This window comes from Cannabis sativa, chromosome 9 (assembly GCF_029168945.1).
Source record: "Cannabis sativa cultivar Pink pepper isolate KNU-18-1 chromosome 9, ASM2916894v1, whole genome shotgun sequence".
NCBI lineage: Eukaryota > Viridiplantae > Streptophyta > Magnoliopsida > Rosales > Cannabaceae > Cannabis > Cannabis sativa.
In genome coordinates, this window is record NC_083609.1 from 8,260,785 (window position 1) to 8,280,049 (window position 19,265).

The 19,265-nt window shown below is 35.4% G+C and overlaps 2 protein-coding genes across 5 annotated transcripts; one reads left to right on the forward strand and one right to left on the reverse strand.

The window, feature by feature from the left end:
- The first annotated feature begins 531 nt into the window (after positions 1–531).
- Positions 532–8,706, forward strand: LOC115722220 (SAC3 family protein B). 2 transcript variants are annotated; one of them, XM_030651369.2, is made up of 16 exons: positions 532–918; positions 1,028–1,225; positions 1,315–1,371; positions 1,482–1,562; positions 1,872–2,096; positions 2,933–3,163; positions 3,252–3,508; positions 3,765–3,865; positions 3,973–4,188; positions 4,579–4,806; positions 4,885–4,976; positions 5,074–5,167; positions 5,381–5,473; positions 5,580–6,391; positions 6,526–6,640; positions 6,848–8,706. In XM_030651369.2, the coding sequence occupies exons 1-16, from the start codon at positions 776–778 to the stop codon at positions 8,597–8,599; spliced, it is 4,695 nt and encodes a 1,564-aa protein (XP_030507229.2). In that variant the 5' UTR covers positions 532–775; the 3' UTR covers positions 8,600–8,706. The 2 variants fall into 2 exon arrangements, with proteins under 2 accessions (XP_030507229.2, XP_030507228.2); XM_030651368.2 differs by having other exon boundaries at positions 533–918; positions 1,461–1,562.
- A 5,804-nt stretch (positions 8,707–14,510) lies between these two features.
- LOC115722697 (probable protein phosphatase 2C 35) lies at positions 14,511–18,274 on the reverse strand. Of its 3 annotated transcripts, none has more exons than XM_030651971.2 (6): positions 17,844–18,274; positions 16,639–17,648; positions 15,975–16,103; positions 15,227–15,448; positions 15,029–15,092; positions 14,511–14,929 (listed from the first exon to the last, which is right to left on the reverse strand). In XM_030651971.2, the coding sequence occupies exons 2-5, from the start codon at positions 17,557–17,559 to the stop codon at positions 15,090–15,092; spliced, it is 1,275 nt and encodes a 424-aa protein (XP_030507831.2). In that variant the 5' UTR covers positions 17,560–17,648; positions 17,844–18,274; the 3' UTR covers positions 14,511–14,929; positions 15,029–15,089. The 3 variants fall into 3 exon arrangements, with proteins under 3 accessions (XP_030507831.2, XP_060960099.1, XP_030507833.2); XM_061104116.1 differs by having other exon boundaries at positions 16,639–17,672; XM_030651973.2 differs by lacking the exons at positions 14,511–14,929; positions 15,029–15,092 and having other exon boundaries at positions 15,230–15,444; positions 16,639–18,274.
- Between the last annotated feature and the right edge of the window lie 991 nt (positions 18,275–19,265).

The window sequence follows — 19,265 nt, forward strand, 5'->3', positions numbered from 1 at the left end:
AGAAGAGGAACAACACCTGAGAAAATTAAAAGGAAAACTACTCATCTTCTTCCTCTTAAATTCTTAATTTTAAAAGAACTTCCTTTCAATCTCCCACTACATCTATTAAGTTCATTCTCATAACACTATTGGTATCAAATTTACAACTATTGAATGATAATTGCATGGAAAAGTAAGGGAGTGACAACGGAAGAGATTATTGGGCTCTCGGTAGAGGAGACAGGGGCAGTTGTAGTTTCCTATCAACAATAAAAAAATTTCTCTGAAATGGTGGCAGTACACTATTGAGAAGATGATGGTCTTTTTTTCTCATTTATGACTTGTGCGAAATGTGAATGGGTGTCTTGTGAATAGTTATCTTGGTCAATGAATAATTAAATAGAATGGGTTTACTTAACGAAAGGGGTCTGTTAAAGTTATTTGTTTTTTTTTAGTATATTCTGTTAAGTACACAACAAACTGTTAAGTGCCCAGTTAAATAGTTAAATAGACAGGTAAGATATATAAAAGCTTTGTTTCAAAAAAAGAAAAAAAAAAAGGAAAAGAAAATAGAGGCCGTACTCTTAAAACGACTTGGTTTGTTGTTGCACTTCGCAAAGACCCAATTTTTTTGATCATCAGTGATTTCGGACTTCTTCTTCCCTGATTTATTCCTTGGTTTTTGAAAAATAAATAAAGATACATTCACTGAATCACAGTTGAACAAGAAGAAACCACTTCTTTCATACCAGTACAAGAAAAGCAATGCCCTAGAATTTGAGGAGGAAGAAGAAAAATGGCTTACTCTGGATTTGGGAAGCAATCAGGGCCGGCAATCGGAGGGGGAGGGCCTAAGTCTCCGCCACTCTTTGGCAATGTGGTTCGGCCTCCTTCTCCTTCCCCACCAATTTTCAACCCTGTTCCTATGCGATCTCCCAGGTTCTCTATCTCTTTCTCTCAGCTCCATCGATTGTTTTGTCACTTTTTAATTCCCTTAAAAGAACTGTTTTTTAGATGAACATTTCGTTGTTTTCTTTTCTCTTTTTAGGCCAGTAGAGTCTCGTGGTCCTCCTCCCATTTGGGGTGATGGGCAAAGACCATTTTATCAGAAAAATGATGCCCAGTTTAACCAAAGACCTTTGGTCACTTCCATTGTTGCTTCCGATAATTCTGATACTAGCGTTAGTTTCAAGGTTTCTCGATCTCAAGACTCTAGAAGAACCAATTCACCTGCTATGGCCAGAAGGTACATGTTTTTTTTTTTTTTTTGGTTCTTTTAAATTTTGTTTTGATTATGTATTAATTTGCACTTAACGACTGTGAATTGGCTTCTAGGAACACTGTTTCCAGTGAAGGCTTTCGTCCTTCTTTTGCTGGACCTGGACCAGTACGGTGAGTTTCTTTTTGGCTGCTATTCTCTGCTCTAGTTTTATCAATTACTTAATTTTGTAGAGATTTTGTTTTCTTGCTGTTGAGTGTAGTAGTCACTTCATTCCTCCCAGAGCTAATTCGACAGAGTTGGTTTCGAGAAGCAGTCTTCAGGTTTTTCGCCCTTCTTACGCCCAAGCTACAGCCCCTGTACGGTGAGTTAAAAAGTGTTTTTTACATATTTATGCTGAGGCACAACTTGCAACATATCCTTTTGCTGGTTGATGGAAATCTCTGCATCATGTTTGAGAAATTGAGGCCCGTTTCTTTTATTTCTGAACTCTGCTTACATTAGGCTTTTCCTGTCTGGCTGGTTAGTACAGTCAAATAATCATAAACATAAGATGCATGATTGCCTTGTGGATGGCACTGTACCTCTAGTGCTTTCTTTGGTTCATTGTTCTCCGATCATATTTTCTGTATAGCATTGTGCTTCCTTAATATATCTGCTGTTTATGAAACAGGCCTGCTCCATTTTCCCATTCATTTGATGGCCAGCCCAAGTCACCAGTCAATTTTCAGGCTGTACAACCTCAGTCTTCACTGTCACCTTATACGAGCTCGTATGGTTCTGAAAGACGCCGATTTGATGATGTTCAAGTAACAAATGGAATAAGATACCCTTCTCCACCGCTTGCCAATGAAGTTCTTCCTGAAAATTCTCATTTTCCACAAAATAATTCAAAAAGGTAGGATGCTGTGTAAAGTAAACTATACATAATATATAAACTATTATGTGGTATGAGGGAAATATGTTTTCTTTCATGTCTTGCTGTCTGATTGAATGTCTGCTATATTCCTTGTTTTCAAAAATCTGTAAACGGAATGGCTCTATCCTCTGTCAGTGATCCAACACTTAAACCTTCATTTTTCTTTACATTAAGATTATTTAGAGATCTAAATATGTAGGATGTTGTGTTAACAAGGGTAGTCATGCTATTGGAAAGGATATGAGTTCTGGATTTTTGTTAGTCATGGAGTTAAAAGATGGTGACCTTCATTGATGGAGTCAGTTAGAGAGTATGGAGGGCTATAGCCCTCCCTAAATTTTTTGTTTTTATGTATTTTTGTATAAATTAATTATGTCAAAAAAAGGTTATTTATAATTATTATCAATTTGCCCAGCCTAAATTAATTGTTTTTACAATTTGCCCCCTCCCCTCAGTTTACATATTCTCCCTCTGCCAGTAGCGGCCTTATTATACTCTTGAGGTCACCGGGTGAGATAAAGTTGGACACATTTATGATCAGACATCTTACACACTGAAATCTGAATATGGGTTTGGATAGATATCAATTAATAGAGTTAAAGGTTGTTTTTATTCCTGTTGAGATATAATTTCTCTTCATAAGAGCAGCATCAATTAAAACAAGATGTTAATGCACAATTCACTGCATTGTACATGTTAATAGACAGACAGTCTGACATGACATAAACCATTTTAGTTGTCTTAGCAACATTGAAGCACTTGGATAAAAAGCAATTGGGAAAGTTGATTTGTCTTATTTGTGCTTTCTACTCCAGGCCTTCTTCATCTCCTCCTGCATATGGTGCTATTTCAAATGTTGACTATAGTACTTATGATTCACAAGCTCCTCGGAAGTTATTGGCACGTGCAAACAATACTCATTCTGCTACTGCTGCTGGAACCAATCCCACCAACTTGCCGGTTATGAAAAGATCAAGATCTCCTACTTTACATTCCAGTGATGAAGCCACGGAGGGAAGCATGTATGCTAGTGAAGATGCTGATCGGTATTGTTTTCTGTTTGATTTGATTTAGTCTGTCTATCAATTTCTAATGTCCTTGTTAAGTTATATGAAGTTATGATACAATTTGCAGAGAAATGCAAGCCAAGGCAAAGAGATTGGCCCGTTTCAAGGTTGAGTTGGGTGATAAAATGCAAAGCAGTAATGATACTGGAGAGAAAAAGGTTTCAACCAATCAACATGAACTATCTTTTGTTGGAAGGAACAATTTATCTCCAGAACATTCTACAGAATTGGCTGAAGATGTTGCCGGTGGCAGTACTTTACCTGAGAATGAAAATTCTGGACATTCTAGTGTTATTGTTGGCTTATGTACTGATATGTGTCCAGGTATGTCTCCTAAAAGTGTGGTTAAGTTTTTGCTTCTTTCATCTTTGAGGGCATGAATTATGTTTCATCTTATTCATTTGGTTGATATAATAATTGGGGAGTTTTGTATGTATTTTGAATGGTAAGTCATGAGTTCTTTAATGAAATATCGTTATGATTGACTCTTTAAGTTGAGTTGTGCATGATTTATTGTATTCTATGTTAGAATTTGTGAATTTCCAATACATATCTTTTAATGTGATCATTTGTGTTTCAGAGTCTGAAAGGGCAGAAAGAGAGAGGAAAGGGGATCTTGACCGGTTTGAACGCGTGGATGGGGATAGAAATCAAACCAGCAAGTATCTTGCTGTTAAAAAGGTAGTGATATTAAATAGGCTGTTGAGTTTCAGTGGAAATTTTTAAACCCGTGCCCTGTTAATGAGTGCATTTTTTTAACCTTGTTTTCTTTATTTTGTTCTATGCAGTATAACAGGACAGCTGAGAGGGAAGCAAATTTGATAAGACCAATGCATGTCCTGCAGGACACAATTGAGTATTTGTTAAATTTGCTTGATCAGCCTTACAATGATAGGTTTCTTGGCATGTATAATTTCTTGTGGGATAGGATGCGAGCAATTAGAATGGATTTGAGAATGCAGCACATTTTTAATCAAGGTGCTATTTCTATGCTGGAGCAAATGGTACGTTTTGCCACTATATTGTTTTTGTATGATAATTAATTGCTGTTTGCTCAGTTGTCATCACAAAGAGACTCTAGAAACCTTTTTTTTTTGAACTATAGAAGGTGGGCAGATAAGTTAGAATGAGATTATGGAAACCAGTATTTTCAATCTCATGGCTTTCTTTCATTCATCACAAGCCAATATTTCGAAGTGGCAGTAACTTCTCATGAATTCTTTTTAAAAAAATGAATTTTAGATTTGATGCTTTGTTTAATATTCCAATTGTACTTTTTCTTTGAGAAAAAAAATATTAGTGAAACTTTAAATGGTATGCTTATTGATATACATAACTTTATTCATAAGCTGTGTATATATATGATGTATCTCATTAGTTTTGGTTTGCTGCAGATAAGACTTCACGTAATTGCCATGCATGAATTATGCGAGTACTCAAAGGGAGAAGGCTTCTCTGAGGGTTTCGATGCACACCTCAACATCGAACAGATGAATAAAACATCAGTTGAATTGTTTCAAATGTATGATGATCACAGAAAGAAAGGAATATCTATTCCCACAGAAAAAGAATTTCGAGGTTATTATGCACTTCTCAAGCTAGACAAGCACCCTGGGTACATAGTAAGTCATCTGCAGCGGATGCTCAATTGTAAAGGTTTCGTTTTCGTTTTGTTTATGTAAATAAGTAATTCCTACTAGGTTGAACCAGCAGAGCTCTCACTTGATCTTGCAAAGATGACTCCGGAGATTAGACAAACAAAAGAGGTGCTGTTTGCACGTGATGTGGCAAGGTTGTTCCTTCTCATTGAATGTATCTTTGATTATATCGTCTTCGTAAATTCATTATTCTAATGATTGATTTTTCTCTTTATTTTTTTATTTTGCCAGGGCCTGTAGAACAGGAAATTTTATTGCCTTTTTTCGGTTGGCCAGGAAAGCTAGTTACCTTCAAGCATGCCTAATGCACGCTCACTTTGCAAAGGTATAGGTTACTTTTTCATTTGGTATTGATCGCCGTTCATTTTATAGGACCATGGCCAGGATTTTTAGGTGTGTTGCATAATAAATAATGTTTGTAATCAATTAATGCTCATAATTTTTATGTTGCAACCTATCTATGAGAATATGCAACCATTCATATGCAGTTATGACAGTACAGTGTACTAAAGAATCTTGTTTTTATTATTTTGGTCAGTTAAGGGCACAAGCACTTGCTTCTCTACATGCTGGTCTCCAGAATAATCAAGGTTTACCTGTAATGCATGTTGCTAAGTGGCTAGCAATGGAGGTACTTATTCTGATTTAATTTGATATAAATTATCTTTATTACGTGCACTGGATATTGGAACTATATCTACTTGTCTTACATTACATCTCATGGTGTTTGAAACTAGGAAGAGGACATGGACAGCCTTTTAGAATACCATGGCTTCCTTATAAAGGTTTTTGATGAGCCATATATGGTGAAGGAAGGACCATTTCTCAATGGTGATAAGGACTATCCTACCAGATGCTCTAAACTTGTTGATATGAAAAAATCAGATCTGATAATGGAGGATGTGTTGCCTTCTATTGAAGTCGTATCTCCTACTAAAGCACCAAAAGTACAGGTAGCTGAGCCAACCAAGAGTAAACTAAATGTTTCTAGGATTGGTGAAAGGGAAAGACCTGTTCATGATATTCCATCAGCTGCAGTACATAGTCCTAAGCATGCAGTTGATGAAGAAATGTGTGATTTTGAACTTGTTTCACCCCATAAAAAACACAAACAAACAAAATTAAGGACTGAAATACCCGTAGTTAGTGTGCAACGTGAAGATGAGTCTAAGGTGGTTGGTTTCAATCCTCCTTTATGGGGTTTCTCCATGCCTAAACCCCTGCCTAGCAAAGTCAGTAATGAGAGTAAATCAAATTATGAGGCTTCTCTAAATATTCCCGCACAGAGAAATTTGTTTCAAATAGAAGAACCACTAGGAGTAGGCACATCAAATCAAATGCCACTGCAACTTGCTTCACAAACAGCTTCACAAGATAGACATCTTGATGCTCCATTTAAATGTGCTGAAGAGAATTCAGTACCAAGAAGCCTGGTTAATAAAGTGGAAGTTGAAGAACCTTTTGATGTCCCCCACGAAGATGAAAGTGAGGAACTTATAGAAGATTATCAAGATGAAGTTGCTGAGGCGAAACTCAAATTATTACTAAGGTTTTATTTATATGTAAATTTTTCACTTTTTACCTTTTTTTTCCCATTTTGTGCTGGAAACTCTAGTCTTTGAATGATCATTGAGAATTATTATCTAACCATGTGCTTTGCTGCTTCTGGATGTCTCCGTTTAGGTTATGGAAAAGACGTACATCAAGGAAGAGAGAGTTGAGAGAACAAAGGCAATCTGCTGCACATACAGCATTGGATTCATTACCATTGGGTCCACCAGTTCAATTGAAAAGAGATGTAAGCTTTTCCAAATTGTGCAGTGTACTGGTATTTCCATTATAAGTTTGCATAATAGTAGCATTCCAGAAAGTCATTGACATGATTTCCCCTCTTTCCCTATATATCTATTGAACGGTCAAATAAACTAGCTCGTGTTTCTTTCAACCTTGACGTCTGTGCTTCTTTTTTGTCTTCATCCCTTTTTTTTCTTTTTTCTTTTTGTAGCCATCCAGTGTATCTGGTGTGTTTGACATTGATCTTGCTTTGAAGGAAAGATATAACAAGTATAAAGAATCATGGTCAAGACTTAATGTTTCAGAAGAAATAGCTGCTATATTAACCAGAAGAAATCCTGATGCCAAATGCATCTGTTGGAAAATTATTGTGTGTTCTCCAAAGAATAATCCAGAAGCTGAAGTCAGAAAAGGGAGCCAAACTGCCTATTCTTCAGCTAGTCCATGGTTGATCTCGAAACTCATTCCTTCTAGAATAGATGATGATGATGATTTGTTGGTTTCATGTCCTGGATTGTCAATTTGGAAGAAGTGGGTTTCTGGTGAATCACGTACGGATCTGACTTGCTGCTTGTCTGTAGTGAAGGATTCAAATTCTAATGATCTGATTGAGACTGTTTCTGGTGCAAGTGCTGTTTTGTTCCCTGTATGTGATAGCATCTCTTGGCATCTTCAAAAAGCTCAGCTTCATAAACTTATAACTTCGATACCTTCAGGTTCTTGTTTGCCCCTACTAATTTTAAGTAACTCATCATGCAAGGATGAAGTCTCAGATCTTACCTCCATAATAATAAATGAGTTGGGCCTCCTCAACATTGACAAATCACGAATAAGCAGCTTTCTCGTTGTTTCCCTTATTGAAAATGAGCAAATGGAATGTTTAGATGGATTTCTCAGTGATAACCAATTAAGGAAAGGACTACAGTGGCTGGCAAGTGAATCACCTCCACAAGTTGTTCTTCACTGTATCAAAACCCGTGAACTTGTTCTTGCTCACCTGATTCCTTCCTTGGAAGCACTAGACAGGATCAGTGATCGTGAAGTAAATCCTAATAGCTTTGTCATAGCCTTCAATGAAGCATTGGATAAGTCAATTGTGGACATTGAAACTGCCGTGAAAGCAAATCATACCAGCTGGCCTTCCCCTGAGATTGCTTTACTGGAAGAGTACAGTTATGAGCGTAAATATGTGGAGGAATGTGCTCCTGAAATTGGGTGGAGCTCAATGGAGAGAATTGAACCACTGATATCTGCATTACTTAATTGCAAACTTCCTCTTTTCCATGACGACCTGTCTTACTTGGCTAAAGGTACAAATACAGACAGGGAGATTAAGATCCAGAAAGAAGAATTTGGAAAGAGCCTTATTAGATACCTTTCAGAATCGGGTATTGGGCTGGCTATAAATGAGGCTAGCATAATGCTGCAAAGTTCTCTGCTTGAGTTGCATGGCTCATGCTACCGAATTGTTCCAGATTGGGTTATGATCTTCAAGCGGATATTCAATTGGCGGTTAATGGGTATTTCCAATGGTGCATTTTCTTTGGCTTATGTTCTGGATCATCCTGATATCTTTCCAGCTTTTGGTGATCTAGACGAGCTGGTGCTTGAAGGCAGTAGACTTTCATCGTATTATGTAAATCGGCCATCTCTGGATGAAATGATCGAAGTTAGTTGCGTTCCCCTTCCTTTCATCAGCAAGGGACAGCTAGTGGGAGCTAATCAACCTCCTACTCAGATTAATGCTTATAGTGAAGTTCAAGAACCTGTCGACATAAGTGATTTCATGGAGGGTAATTCAGGTTTTGATCAGGATCATAGACTGGTTGTTGCAGATAGTAACGTTAGAGAAGCACGGGAGACTGACAAAGTGAATGTAGAAGCTGAAAATTTGAGTAAGTTGCTAGAGAAATGTAACATACTACAAAACATGATAGATGATAAGCTATCTGTATATTTTTAATTTTTTTGTAAAATTTTGTATTTTTATCGTGGACGTATGAATTACTCGAGTTATGTCCAATTTTTAAAGGGCAATAATCAATAGCAAAAAGCAGAATTTTGGTCCAATTTGTTTCATAATGCAAGTGTTACGATAATTTTTTCAATAGCTAATGATTATTAACGAATTCAAGCTAATAAGAGTGCTAAACTAGTAGAATCTCGTAAAAAATAGTGTTTAGCTAAATGTAGTTGCAAACATTTTTAAGTTTTGGTGGTGTATAGGGAAATCTTTTTATTATATTTTTGTGTTAGTGCAGAGCTTTTTCCGAGATACGGCCAATTTCCCAAACATCCAATTGCTCTTTTCATTCAACAAAACTTCAAAAATTATTACAAGTCTTTTTATACTCAAATTCAAAAAGGCAAACATCATGACAGAAATTAGAGCTACAACTTCACACGAATTCAGCGTGACAGCAGTAGAACAAAGTCTCGGAACCAGTGCGGCTTGGCTTGCTTCCTTTGCAGACGTTCCATGACATCCTTTTTCTGGTTACAGCTCACCTCTTCTCTCTTTTCATCATTGCTGCTGGTTCCACAAGCTGAAGTTGCAGCTTGGTCTTGGGCCTTCTCAATCATCCAAGTCTTCATGTGGTCTTGTATAGCATTTGAGTCAAGTGCTAATGGGCCTATCTCATGGGGGCCTCCATAATACTACTCCCATCCCCGAAATCAACCTTGTCCTCAAGGTTGGCTAGTTTGTACATCGTAATGAACTCATCAAAATCTTCCCAAGTGGCGTCTTCCGGGGGGCTTAAGGACCATTAAACCAACACTTGTCGACTAGTCTTGTTGTTGTTTGTGTTCCTTCGAGCTGCCAAAATTGCCAAGCGAAACATGATGGGTTTGTTGGCTATGCTCAGCTCAGATAGCAAGAAACACTTGACTGGTTACGAGCCATGAAATGGTTTGAGTAGCAACACATGAAATGTGGGATGAATTCGACTTTTCAGAAGTAACTTTAGTGTATAGGCCACATGTCCCGCTTCTCCAATCACTTCAAAGGATCCAAAATAACGGCGACAAAGTTAGTATTAAGTCGATGAGCTACTATAATTTGTCGGTATGGTTGTAGTTTGACAAGGACCATGTCATCGAGCTTAAAAGAGATGTCCTTCCGCTTCTTATTAGCCTGTTGGCTCATTCGATTCTGTGCTTGCTACAAATTTAGTTTAAGTTGCTGCAATATAGAATCCCGATTTAATAAATCGTCTTCCACGACTTGGATTGTAGTGGTGCCTCGAGTGTAAGCTAGAATCGTAGGTGGGATGCGCCCATACACAGCTTGGAAAGGGACCTATGGCAGAGTGATGGCTGGTGTTATAGTGGTACTCGACCCAAGACAGAAATCTGCTCCACTATTTTGGGTTTTTCGAATTGAATGCTCGTTGGTACTGCTCCAAATAGCGATTCGTAACTTCCGTTTGGCCGTCTGTTTGGGGGTGATAAGATGAGCTCATCTTTAATGTGGTGCCCATGAGTACGCACAATTTTTTCCAAAAGACACTAGTAAAAATAGGATCTCTATCAGAAATGATGGTGCGAGGCATGCCGTGGAGTTTGATCACCATATGAGAGAAAAACTCAGCAACCTTGGTGGCAGAGTAATGGTTTGGGAGAGCACTAAAATGTGCGTATTTTGTAAAACGATCTACAACTACTAGAATGTTGGTCACACCGTGTGAGTTGGGCAATCTCATAATGAAGTCCATAGAAAGATCTTCCCACACCCTTTCCGGAATATCCAATGGCCGTTACAATCCATAGGGAGCGGAAGGTGTGTATTTGATGGTTTGACAAGTTATACATGCTTGGACAAAGTGCTTGACATCCATGCGCATCCTTTCCCAAAAGAAATTTGCACCCAAGCGCATATAAATTCTTAGGAGTGTATGTCGGTCATTGTGGTTAGTTTACGTTACATTTTATTCAACCCCAACGTAAAGATCGGGTTACAAAAATTTAAGTGCAACTCGCTCAATTAAAAAAAATCAACCTGCCTAACTAAGCCCTAATATTTATTTTTGTTTACATTCAATTATTATATTTTAGTTAATTGTGATAATGAGACAAACATATAGATTGAATTCAAAGATAAAATCAACCACCATGAAAGAAAATATAGTAGTTTAAACTTTCAATTTTTTATAAATATGTATTTAAATTATATTACATATAGATTATATATAAAAAAACTTTATAATCTTAGTCGAGTTATTTCGAATTAATTGAGCGGGTTGGTATTATTTTCAATGTGCCTAATATAAAGATTTGGCGGATTATATTTTTGTCGAATTTTTCAGTTTGTATTTTTCATCGAGTTATCTCAGTTTGATTTGGACGGGTTTACAAAATTTTATGTACAACCCTATTACCTCCTTCAAAAATCCAAGGATCCAAGGATTGGCAATAACAACTCTGGCTTTTGGCAGCAGCTGTGGCAACTTAAAATCCCGCCAAAAGTTAAAAATCTACGGCGGGTAGCTTCTGGTTGTCTTCCAACTCGGCTAAACCTCCAATCGAAACATGGATGTCCTTACTATTTTTCTGGTATGTAATGCTTCTACTGAATCTACTTCTAACATTTTATTGTCTTGCCCTTTTGCTACTTCTTACTGGAATAGTACGAGTCTTCCTGTGGGAGTTTCCCTTGCTGCCTCTTTCGGGGTTTGGTTAGAGTCTCTTTTCTAACAACTTGATGACAATCGTGTGTGTAAAGTGGTGATGGTTTGTTGGTCTTTGTGGAAAGTAAGAAATTCTATTACAGTAGAACCTCTATTCAAGAATACACTTGGGACCAAATAAATTATATTCTAATTGAGAGGTTATAACTAAATAGAGTTACACTAGAAAAAAAAAATTGAACGTAACAATAATAAGAATAAATAATCATTAATACTATATCATAATAGAAATATTTTAGAGTAAATATAATATTCATACATGTATTATAATTTAAAATAAAATTATTAATTTTACATAAATAAATTTACAAAATACATATATATATTTTATTAAGATGTAATTATTCTTATATAGAGGTATACTTTGGTAATACGGGACTTAAAAAATGTATAACTAATTACAATTTAGAGGTTATTCTTATTTATAACTGGCGCAAATTGGGACTTGATTTTTTTATAACAAATTAGAGGTTATTCTTGAATAGAGTATTCTTAAATAGAGGTTCTACTGTATTTGGAAAGACAAATTTCTCACTGTAGCTCATGTTTTAGCTTCGACATCATTAATTCTTGGTCATTGGATTAAAGCTCAAGATAACAACTCTTTATCATCCTTTTACTTCGGTAACACTGATGATAGAGCTGAGCTTTGGACTAAACCTGATGTAGGCACAATCAAGATTAATGTCGACGTTGCCATATTTCTTAGTGATCATGCTTTCAGCTACGATCTACTGGCGAGATCAAACATAGGTGCTCTTATTGAAGCCAAAGCTACTTGCCGTGACGGTTCTTTCGCTCCTGAAATTATTGAGGTCATGGGCATCAAGAAAGCTTTAAGTTAAATTGAAGAAAATGGTTGGTAGAAAGTTTAGATTGAATTCGATAGCCTGCTCTCCATTCAAGCAATCTGGAGCCACTCTACTTTATGTTCTATTTTTGGCTTCATTGTTCAAGATTGTAAAACTTTACTGCTTTCTTTGTCTAATATTAAAATTCGTTTTGTTAAACGATCAGCAAACCGACTAGCATTCTAGACTTTCTCGGGATTACTCTGATCGTAGCATTTGTGTAGCTAATGCTCTAGCTATGTTATTGGGTAGGGGTGTTCATTGGACCACATCCAATATTTTTAGGCCTTTCCAGATTTGATCCAATCATATATTGGATGTTAGATTTTATCATTTGATTCAATCCAATTAATTTCTAGTCATCCAATTGATCCAATATCCATTGGATGTTGGATTTGATCGGTTCTATCTGTTGGATGTATTTCATATATATTTATTGATTTAATTTGAGTTTATTTAATATTTTAGGTCTAGTATTTTTTGGATCGGATCGGATTAGATCCATCTAATATTTTAAATACAGTGTGTATTAGATTGGATTGGATCCATCCAATCTAAAAAAAAAAAGAATAAAATAACACTCGACATCCGATCCAATCCAACATCTGATCTGATTGGATGTTGGATGTTTTGGATTTTTGGATACCCTATCCAACATCTTATCTGATCTAATTGGATATTCAAAAATAACATCCAACTCGATCCGATCACAATTAAATATCTAATGTTTGGCGGTCAATTGTAATTGAATTAGTCGGTTGTCATTGAATTGGATAATTTATGCACACCTCTTTTTAGGTATCTTGTGCTCCAAATGCTAAATTTAATAAAATTGTTATTTCATATTAAAAGAAAAAAGAACATTGTTGTGATGAATTAGAATAAAAAAGCCTTCATATGGAGGCTACACATGAAAAGAATATCGCACCGGTAAAAAACAAGAGTAAACTACTATATAGACGCCCTCTAACAACGTTTTTAGAATAATTATACAGTAATAATATAGAAACTTTAATATTAAATTTTAGAATAATTTGGTGGGGTATAGGTTTTAACAAATTAGGTTGGCGTTTGGTTGGAGGTAATAAAATGGAAAGAAAATAATTTTCATTCTATTCCTTTGTTTGGTTACATTTTAAATATTGGAATGCTCTTTTCACCATTTTAGTGGAATGACTATTCTATTTTAAAACGGAAGCAAAGATCATTCAATGTAACATGTCAATTTCTTTTAGGGTGCGTTTGGAAAGTCACCATGTAATTGGATTTGTGTGTAATTGGAGGTAATTACACAATTTGACATGTTTGTCTGACCATGTTATTACACTGTAACTGTCTAATTAGAAGTAATTGAGGGGTTCCAATTACACTCTCCAATTCTCATGGCCACTCTAGTAATTACCATACCTAGTAATTACACAGTTAATTCCAAACACACCCTTATGCATTTTAAAATTTTATTTCATTCTATTTCTATTCTTATTTCTATATTTTCATTCCTTCCAACCAAACGCTACCTAAATGTATACCATTAATCACAAATCTAATCTAATAGAGCAGGCTATAATTTTTCCTTGTATTATTTTAATGTATTTTTGTATTTGAAAGAAAATCCATTAATAATGGAAAGCTTGAAGCTGCAACTTTCTCTCTACAAACGCTTCAATTCGGATGAATTGAAAGAAATAGGGTTGGGTGGGTGGGGAATCCATGAAAAATGAATAAGGTTAGGAGCAAGAGTGAAAATTAGTTTGGGTTTTGAAACAGAATTTGAGTTTGAGTTTTTGAGCTTTTGGGTTAAGCTGGTAAGAGCTCTATATTTTCTTCTAATTAATTAGTTTTGTGGAGTCTCTTTTTCTATTTTTGTTCACCTTTAATAGAACTGTAGAAAAACAATTGAAAACAGTTGCATCTTGTACTTACCACCACTCATCTTTTTTAATTTTTTATTTTATTACACTGAAATTCTTTCTAATAATCTATTCATATGATGAAAATGGCCTTGTCAGCTTGGTATTTAGATGATCAAAAGCTTGCCATTCATTTGAGGGCAAAACCCTATGCCCTTAAAATTTTATTTCATTTCATATACATGAATTTGCTCCTACCTTCAAAGAAAATGATAACTTTTTCTACGAGGGCTTAAGATGCTTTAATAAGGTATGAACAAGTAGGCCTCTCAAGACTCTTGGGCTTTTGTCACTTTCATTGAAAAAAGGGACAAGACAAGACAATATGGAAGTCATTAACCAACCAAGTAAATTTCCACTAGCTTCTCATGTAAAATTACCAAACTAAACCACTCAAAAAACTATAAGTAATTAGTGCAAACTAGTCAAGAAAACGAATGCCAAGGAATCACAAACAAAGTTTTGAAATTTGTACATTGTTTCTTACAGAAATTTAGTGTGGTAAAAACAAACAACATGACTTGTACATTCTACTACAACTACTACATGGATCATCATCATCATCATCCAACCACCTCCCATGACAACTTTCCTTATGAGTAATGCCTCCAAATTTTATTTCCATTTCATTCATCTACATCATGCTTAGATTAATTAGTAGAACAAATGCTATAGCTGAAAGGAGACCATTTTGTTCCCCTTGAGGCCATATCTATAGTCAGAAACCGTGTGATGAGTAACATTAGGAACGCTGCACTAGATATTAGTGAAGATGTATTTATGTATGTAGAAAAACCGTCTGACTGACTTTCACCGCCGCTCAACTGCACGTCTAACCCACATCCTGTTCACAGGCCAAAGGGCAAGTCAGTATATCTTACTCTTCAGTACATGGTAGCAGCATTAGATATTTAAGGAAACTTAAATGGAGCAGGGAGGGTACCTCTTAAATTAATTTTCCAAGGAGATGTGAAGCAGCTTCATGAATGCACCTCTAAAGCGAGTCACTGTTGTAAATATGGTGATAAAGAACAAAAGCTCCGTCAGATACATTGTATAATACAGTTTTTTAAAGGCCCACCATCATGTCATAGAAAACATATAGAAACAGAAAAGCCTAAACAAAGTTCAAGAGACCCACCACTTCCAGGGGCCTTCGACATGTTGGTGATGGAACAACAATGGCTGGACTTCGATTCGTTGAAACATGATACTGACAGGAATGTAGATCTGAGAAATCATTTCTTACCGAACGGTAGACTTCTGATCCTGTGGTAGCAGATATCTCCAAAGTTCCTTTCCCTTTTCTTAATGCAGATCTACCATTGACCCCACTTGATCCATCTGCAGAACCAGTTGCTGACTAAAGCAAACAGAACAAGAATTAGCTATTCAATCCAGCAAATGGAAAGAGACAGAATAACAATGCTCTCACAACTGGTTATTTGTTTTTTTAAAATAATAAATTTGTTAATTCACTCAAGGGGTAGACAAGTAACTAATGGATAATTAGAGTGATCACTACACAATTTTTAGTTCTGTTCGTGCTAAATATGTAGATATATAATTTAGATAAAGAAAAATCACTGTTCAATTCATCTGTAGACTGTGCCACTTTCCATCTTGCGGGAAGAAGGCAACTAAATCAGATTTAAATGAAACTACATACATATATATGAGGTCAAAAAATGCCTCTCAAAAAGAAATTATTTAAACAAGACCCAATTCATAGCATTAGACCCCATAGTGAAGCCCTGAATTTGTAGGCAACATGTACCAGAAAGCATTATAATGAAATATACAAACAAATCAAAGTGAACTCAACCCTGGGCAAATAAAAACAGAAGGCGTTAAAATATGCGACCAAATGAAATTTACAAAGGTCATACATTCAAGCCTTTGATGTGAACAATGATGATTGTGATGTCATCTGTCCGGCTTTCATGCTCCAACCATAGCTTGTAAGACTCTCCAGCAATGGCAGCACAAGCATCCCGAGGATCCGTATATCTCGCCGCCTAAACAAAGAATGCGTGAGTAAAACTAAAACTTAAAAGAGAGAAACAAGTAGATATTTATAGTTGAACAAGAGTAATTGCGACTATACCCACAGAACAGAAAGGCACACAACAGAGTTCAAAGCTCAAGCAAGAAACTTCAGCTATGGATATCATTGAGTCAAATTATCCCTGCAGACTAATATAGCTAAACTCCCAACATAAAATGACTCAACGAGTACATTTCATCTCAAGACCTTACCCATACATAAATCAAAACCTATATATGATATGCAGTATAACCCCACATTCAAATGGAAATTATAAATTAAAGTACGACTGATAAGAAGCTTCCTAGTGCAGTTACATCTATTCTTTAGATCTTGGTTTTGAAACAAGCTCTCTGCCTGACCCTGCAATATTTGGGGACCAGAGGAAACTATAGCAATGCTATATGTGGGTGTCTAAGAAGGGTGATCTTTAATTGAACAGAAAAACCAATTGGGTGATCACAGATTATAATGGATTAAAACAAAGTAGGGAATTCGGCATGTACCATGTTTACAACAGCTTGACTTGAAAGGAACTCGAATACTCCATCACTTGCAACAATAAAGAAGAGATGATTTGGTGTTAGCTGAACCTTTGACACCTCTGGATCAGCTACAACACCAATTCTCTCTGCCGTACTATCTCCCACACTCCTTGTAAATGCAGTCCCGGGATACATTCCATTCTGAACCCAAAGCCTAGGAGGATCACCACCTTCGCTCTCTTCATTGCCCCAACTCTGAATATCAGGATCCTTAAGCCCTTCCACTTGGTCAACACTCAGAACCCTCGCTCCACAGAGCTTCACTCTTTCATACTCGTCTCTCCTAAATGGAGTCTGATCACGAGACAGGTCCTCGGCAACAATTTGATTCCCGTCTTTAACAGCAATAACAGCTCTCGAATCACCCACATTGGCGACGAAAAGGGTGTCACCTACGACGAGCACGGTAATCGCCGTGGTACCACTCATTGAATCGTCTATATCGTTGTTGTTGTGTAACTCGTAGTTGGTCGTTTCAAAAGCCAAATTAAAAGCTTTTTCAGGATCATCAAGCAATGCTGGGTCGTCTGATAGTAATTCGACTACCTTGTCTTTAACGAAATTGGAGCACTGAGCACCAAATTGACCGTGCCCATCAAATACACCAAGGAAATGGACATTTGGGTCACCTTGAAGCTGCGTTTTAATGGAGTAACAGTCTTGATTTTCTTTATCGAGTGAGTCTGGGTAATAGCCTCGTTGAGTGAGAGCAGAGTACTCTAAATGGAAGTTACGAGAAGGAACAAGAACAGTCTCCAATGATCTCTCTGCAAGCATATGTTTTCTCTGAACACTGTAAGGATCAGCTTCCGTGAAGTCTCTAGGATCGTCGTTAGAAGATGAAGGGTAGCGACTGCAACACTTGCCATGGATACAACCCATGTTCAGGTTCAAGGAGTAAGACGAAGAAAGTGATGAACGTTTCTTTAACAGGAGCAATTTAAGTGCAGCCAAAGTGTTTGAACAAATGCCTAGGAGACACAAAGCATAATTGGCTAAAAAATGTGAGATGGGTATTCCTGAAATTCAACACTGGAGCTAAATTTGGAAGCGAAAACCATGTGTTACACAACAGAAATTAAGGTCAGGGTAAGTAGCAATCAAAACCCTAAAAAGAAAATCAACCAAACGATATTAGATACTAAAGAACACTTATTTATACTCACAAAGAGAAAAGCTTTCCGGGAAAATTTTCTCAAAGGCAAGAACAAATTCCTGAAGAAGAAATGTTACTTTTCAAGAAAACCCATCAGCATCAAGAAGGAAAAGGAAAACCCTAAAGCAAAACCAGTATTTTATTACAAAGTTTGAGACCTTTTCTTTGATAAAAAAACAGAGTTAGAAAAGGAACACAATACTTGAGAAAAAGGGTTGTAAAGATAATAAAAGAAAAAAAGAAATAATAATAATAATAATAAAGAAAAGGAAAGGATACAAGTTTGGTACACATGAGCAGAGAGAGATTTCAGAAGTGAAGAACAGAGCAATAAGAGGAAAAGAATGAAGAACACGAAACCCAAAGGAACTGTCCAAAACCAAAACAAGAGAGAGGTGTTTGTCTCTCTGTCTCTGCCTGTGACTCACTCTGAAAATGGTGACGATGATAGATTAATTATTATTTATTATTATTATCAGAAAAAAAAAGGTAAAAATAAAATAGCTAATAGTTAAAAAAAAATTAACTAAAAAGTGAAAAACAGTGAAAAGTCTATTAAATGAGTTAATAGTTTAACTATCACTATTTATTCATCTATAAATATTATAGAAAAATTTGATAATGCATTTAAATAGATGTATTAATGTACATTTATTTATTTTAACATTTAAAATAATTTTTTAGTTAATTTTTTTTTTACATTTATATAAGTTATAGTTATTTAAGACATCCTGTAAAATTTTAAGAAATTTAGAAAAATTTAACACGCCAAAAATAGGGTTCAAAAAATGTGTTACACGCGTGATTATTTTATTTTATACACGTGTAAAATAGATTGTTTGAACACTACTTTCTATATTGTAAATTATTTTGACTTTCTCAAAGTTTTATAAAATATCTTAAATAATTATAACGTAAACGAATATAAAAAAAATTAGATTAAATTTTTTTTAGATGTCAAAATGGGTGAAGGTGTATCAGTACACTTTTTTTAGAGAGTGCATTGCAGAATCACCTAATATTATATTATTTTTTAAAATCATTTTAAAATGTGTGTAATATTATAATATTTTTTAAAAGAAAGAAAATAATTTTTAAATAATATAGAAAAATATTTTTAAAAAAATAATATAAATATATAGTATAATATAAATGTGTGAGGTAAAATAAAAAAAAATAAAATATAAATTATTGAGTACAGAAACTATAAATTGTGAAGAGTCCTACAATCTTCTATTATATTTTTTGTACAACATTTGCACTTAATAATATATGTGGGAATATTTTCTTTAATTTTTTTTTTGGTGTTACAACAAAAAAAAAACTAAAATAACAAATAATAATGAATGCTATGAAAGTTTTTTTTATTGAAGCGTTTTTATATTATATTTTTGAAAATTTGAATTTATATGCTTAAATAATTAAAAAATTT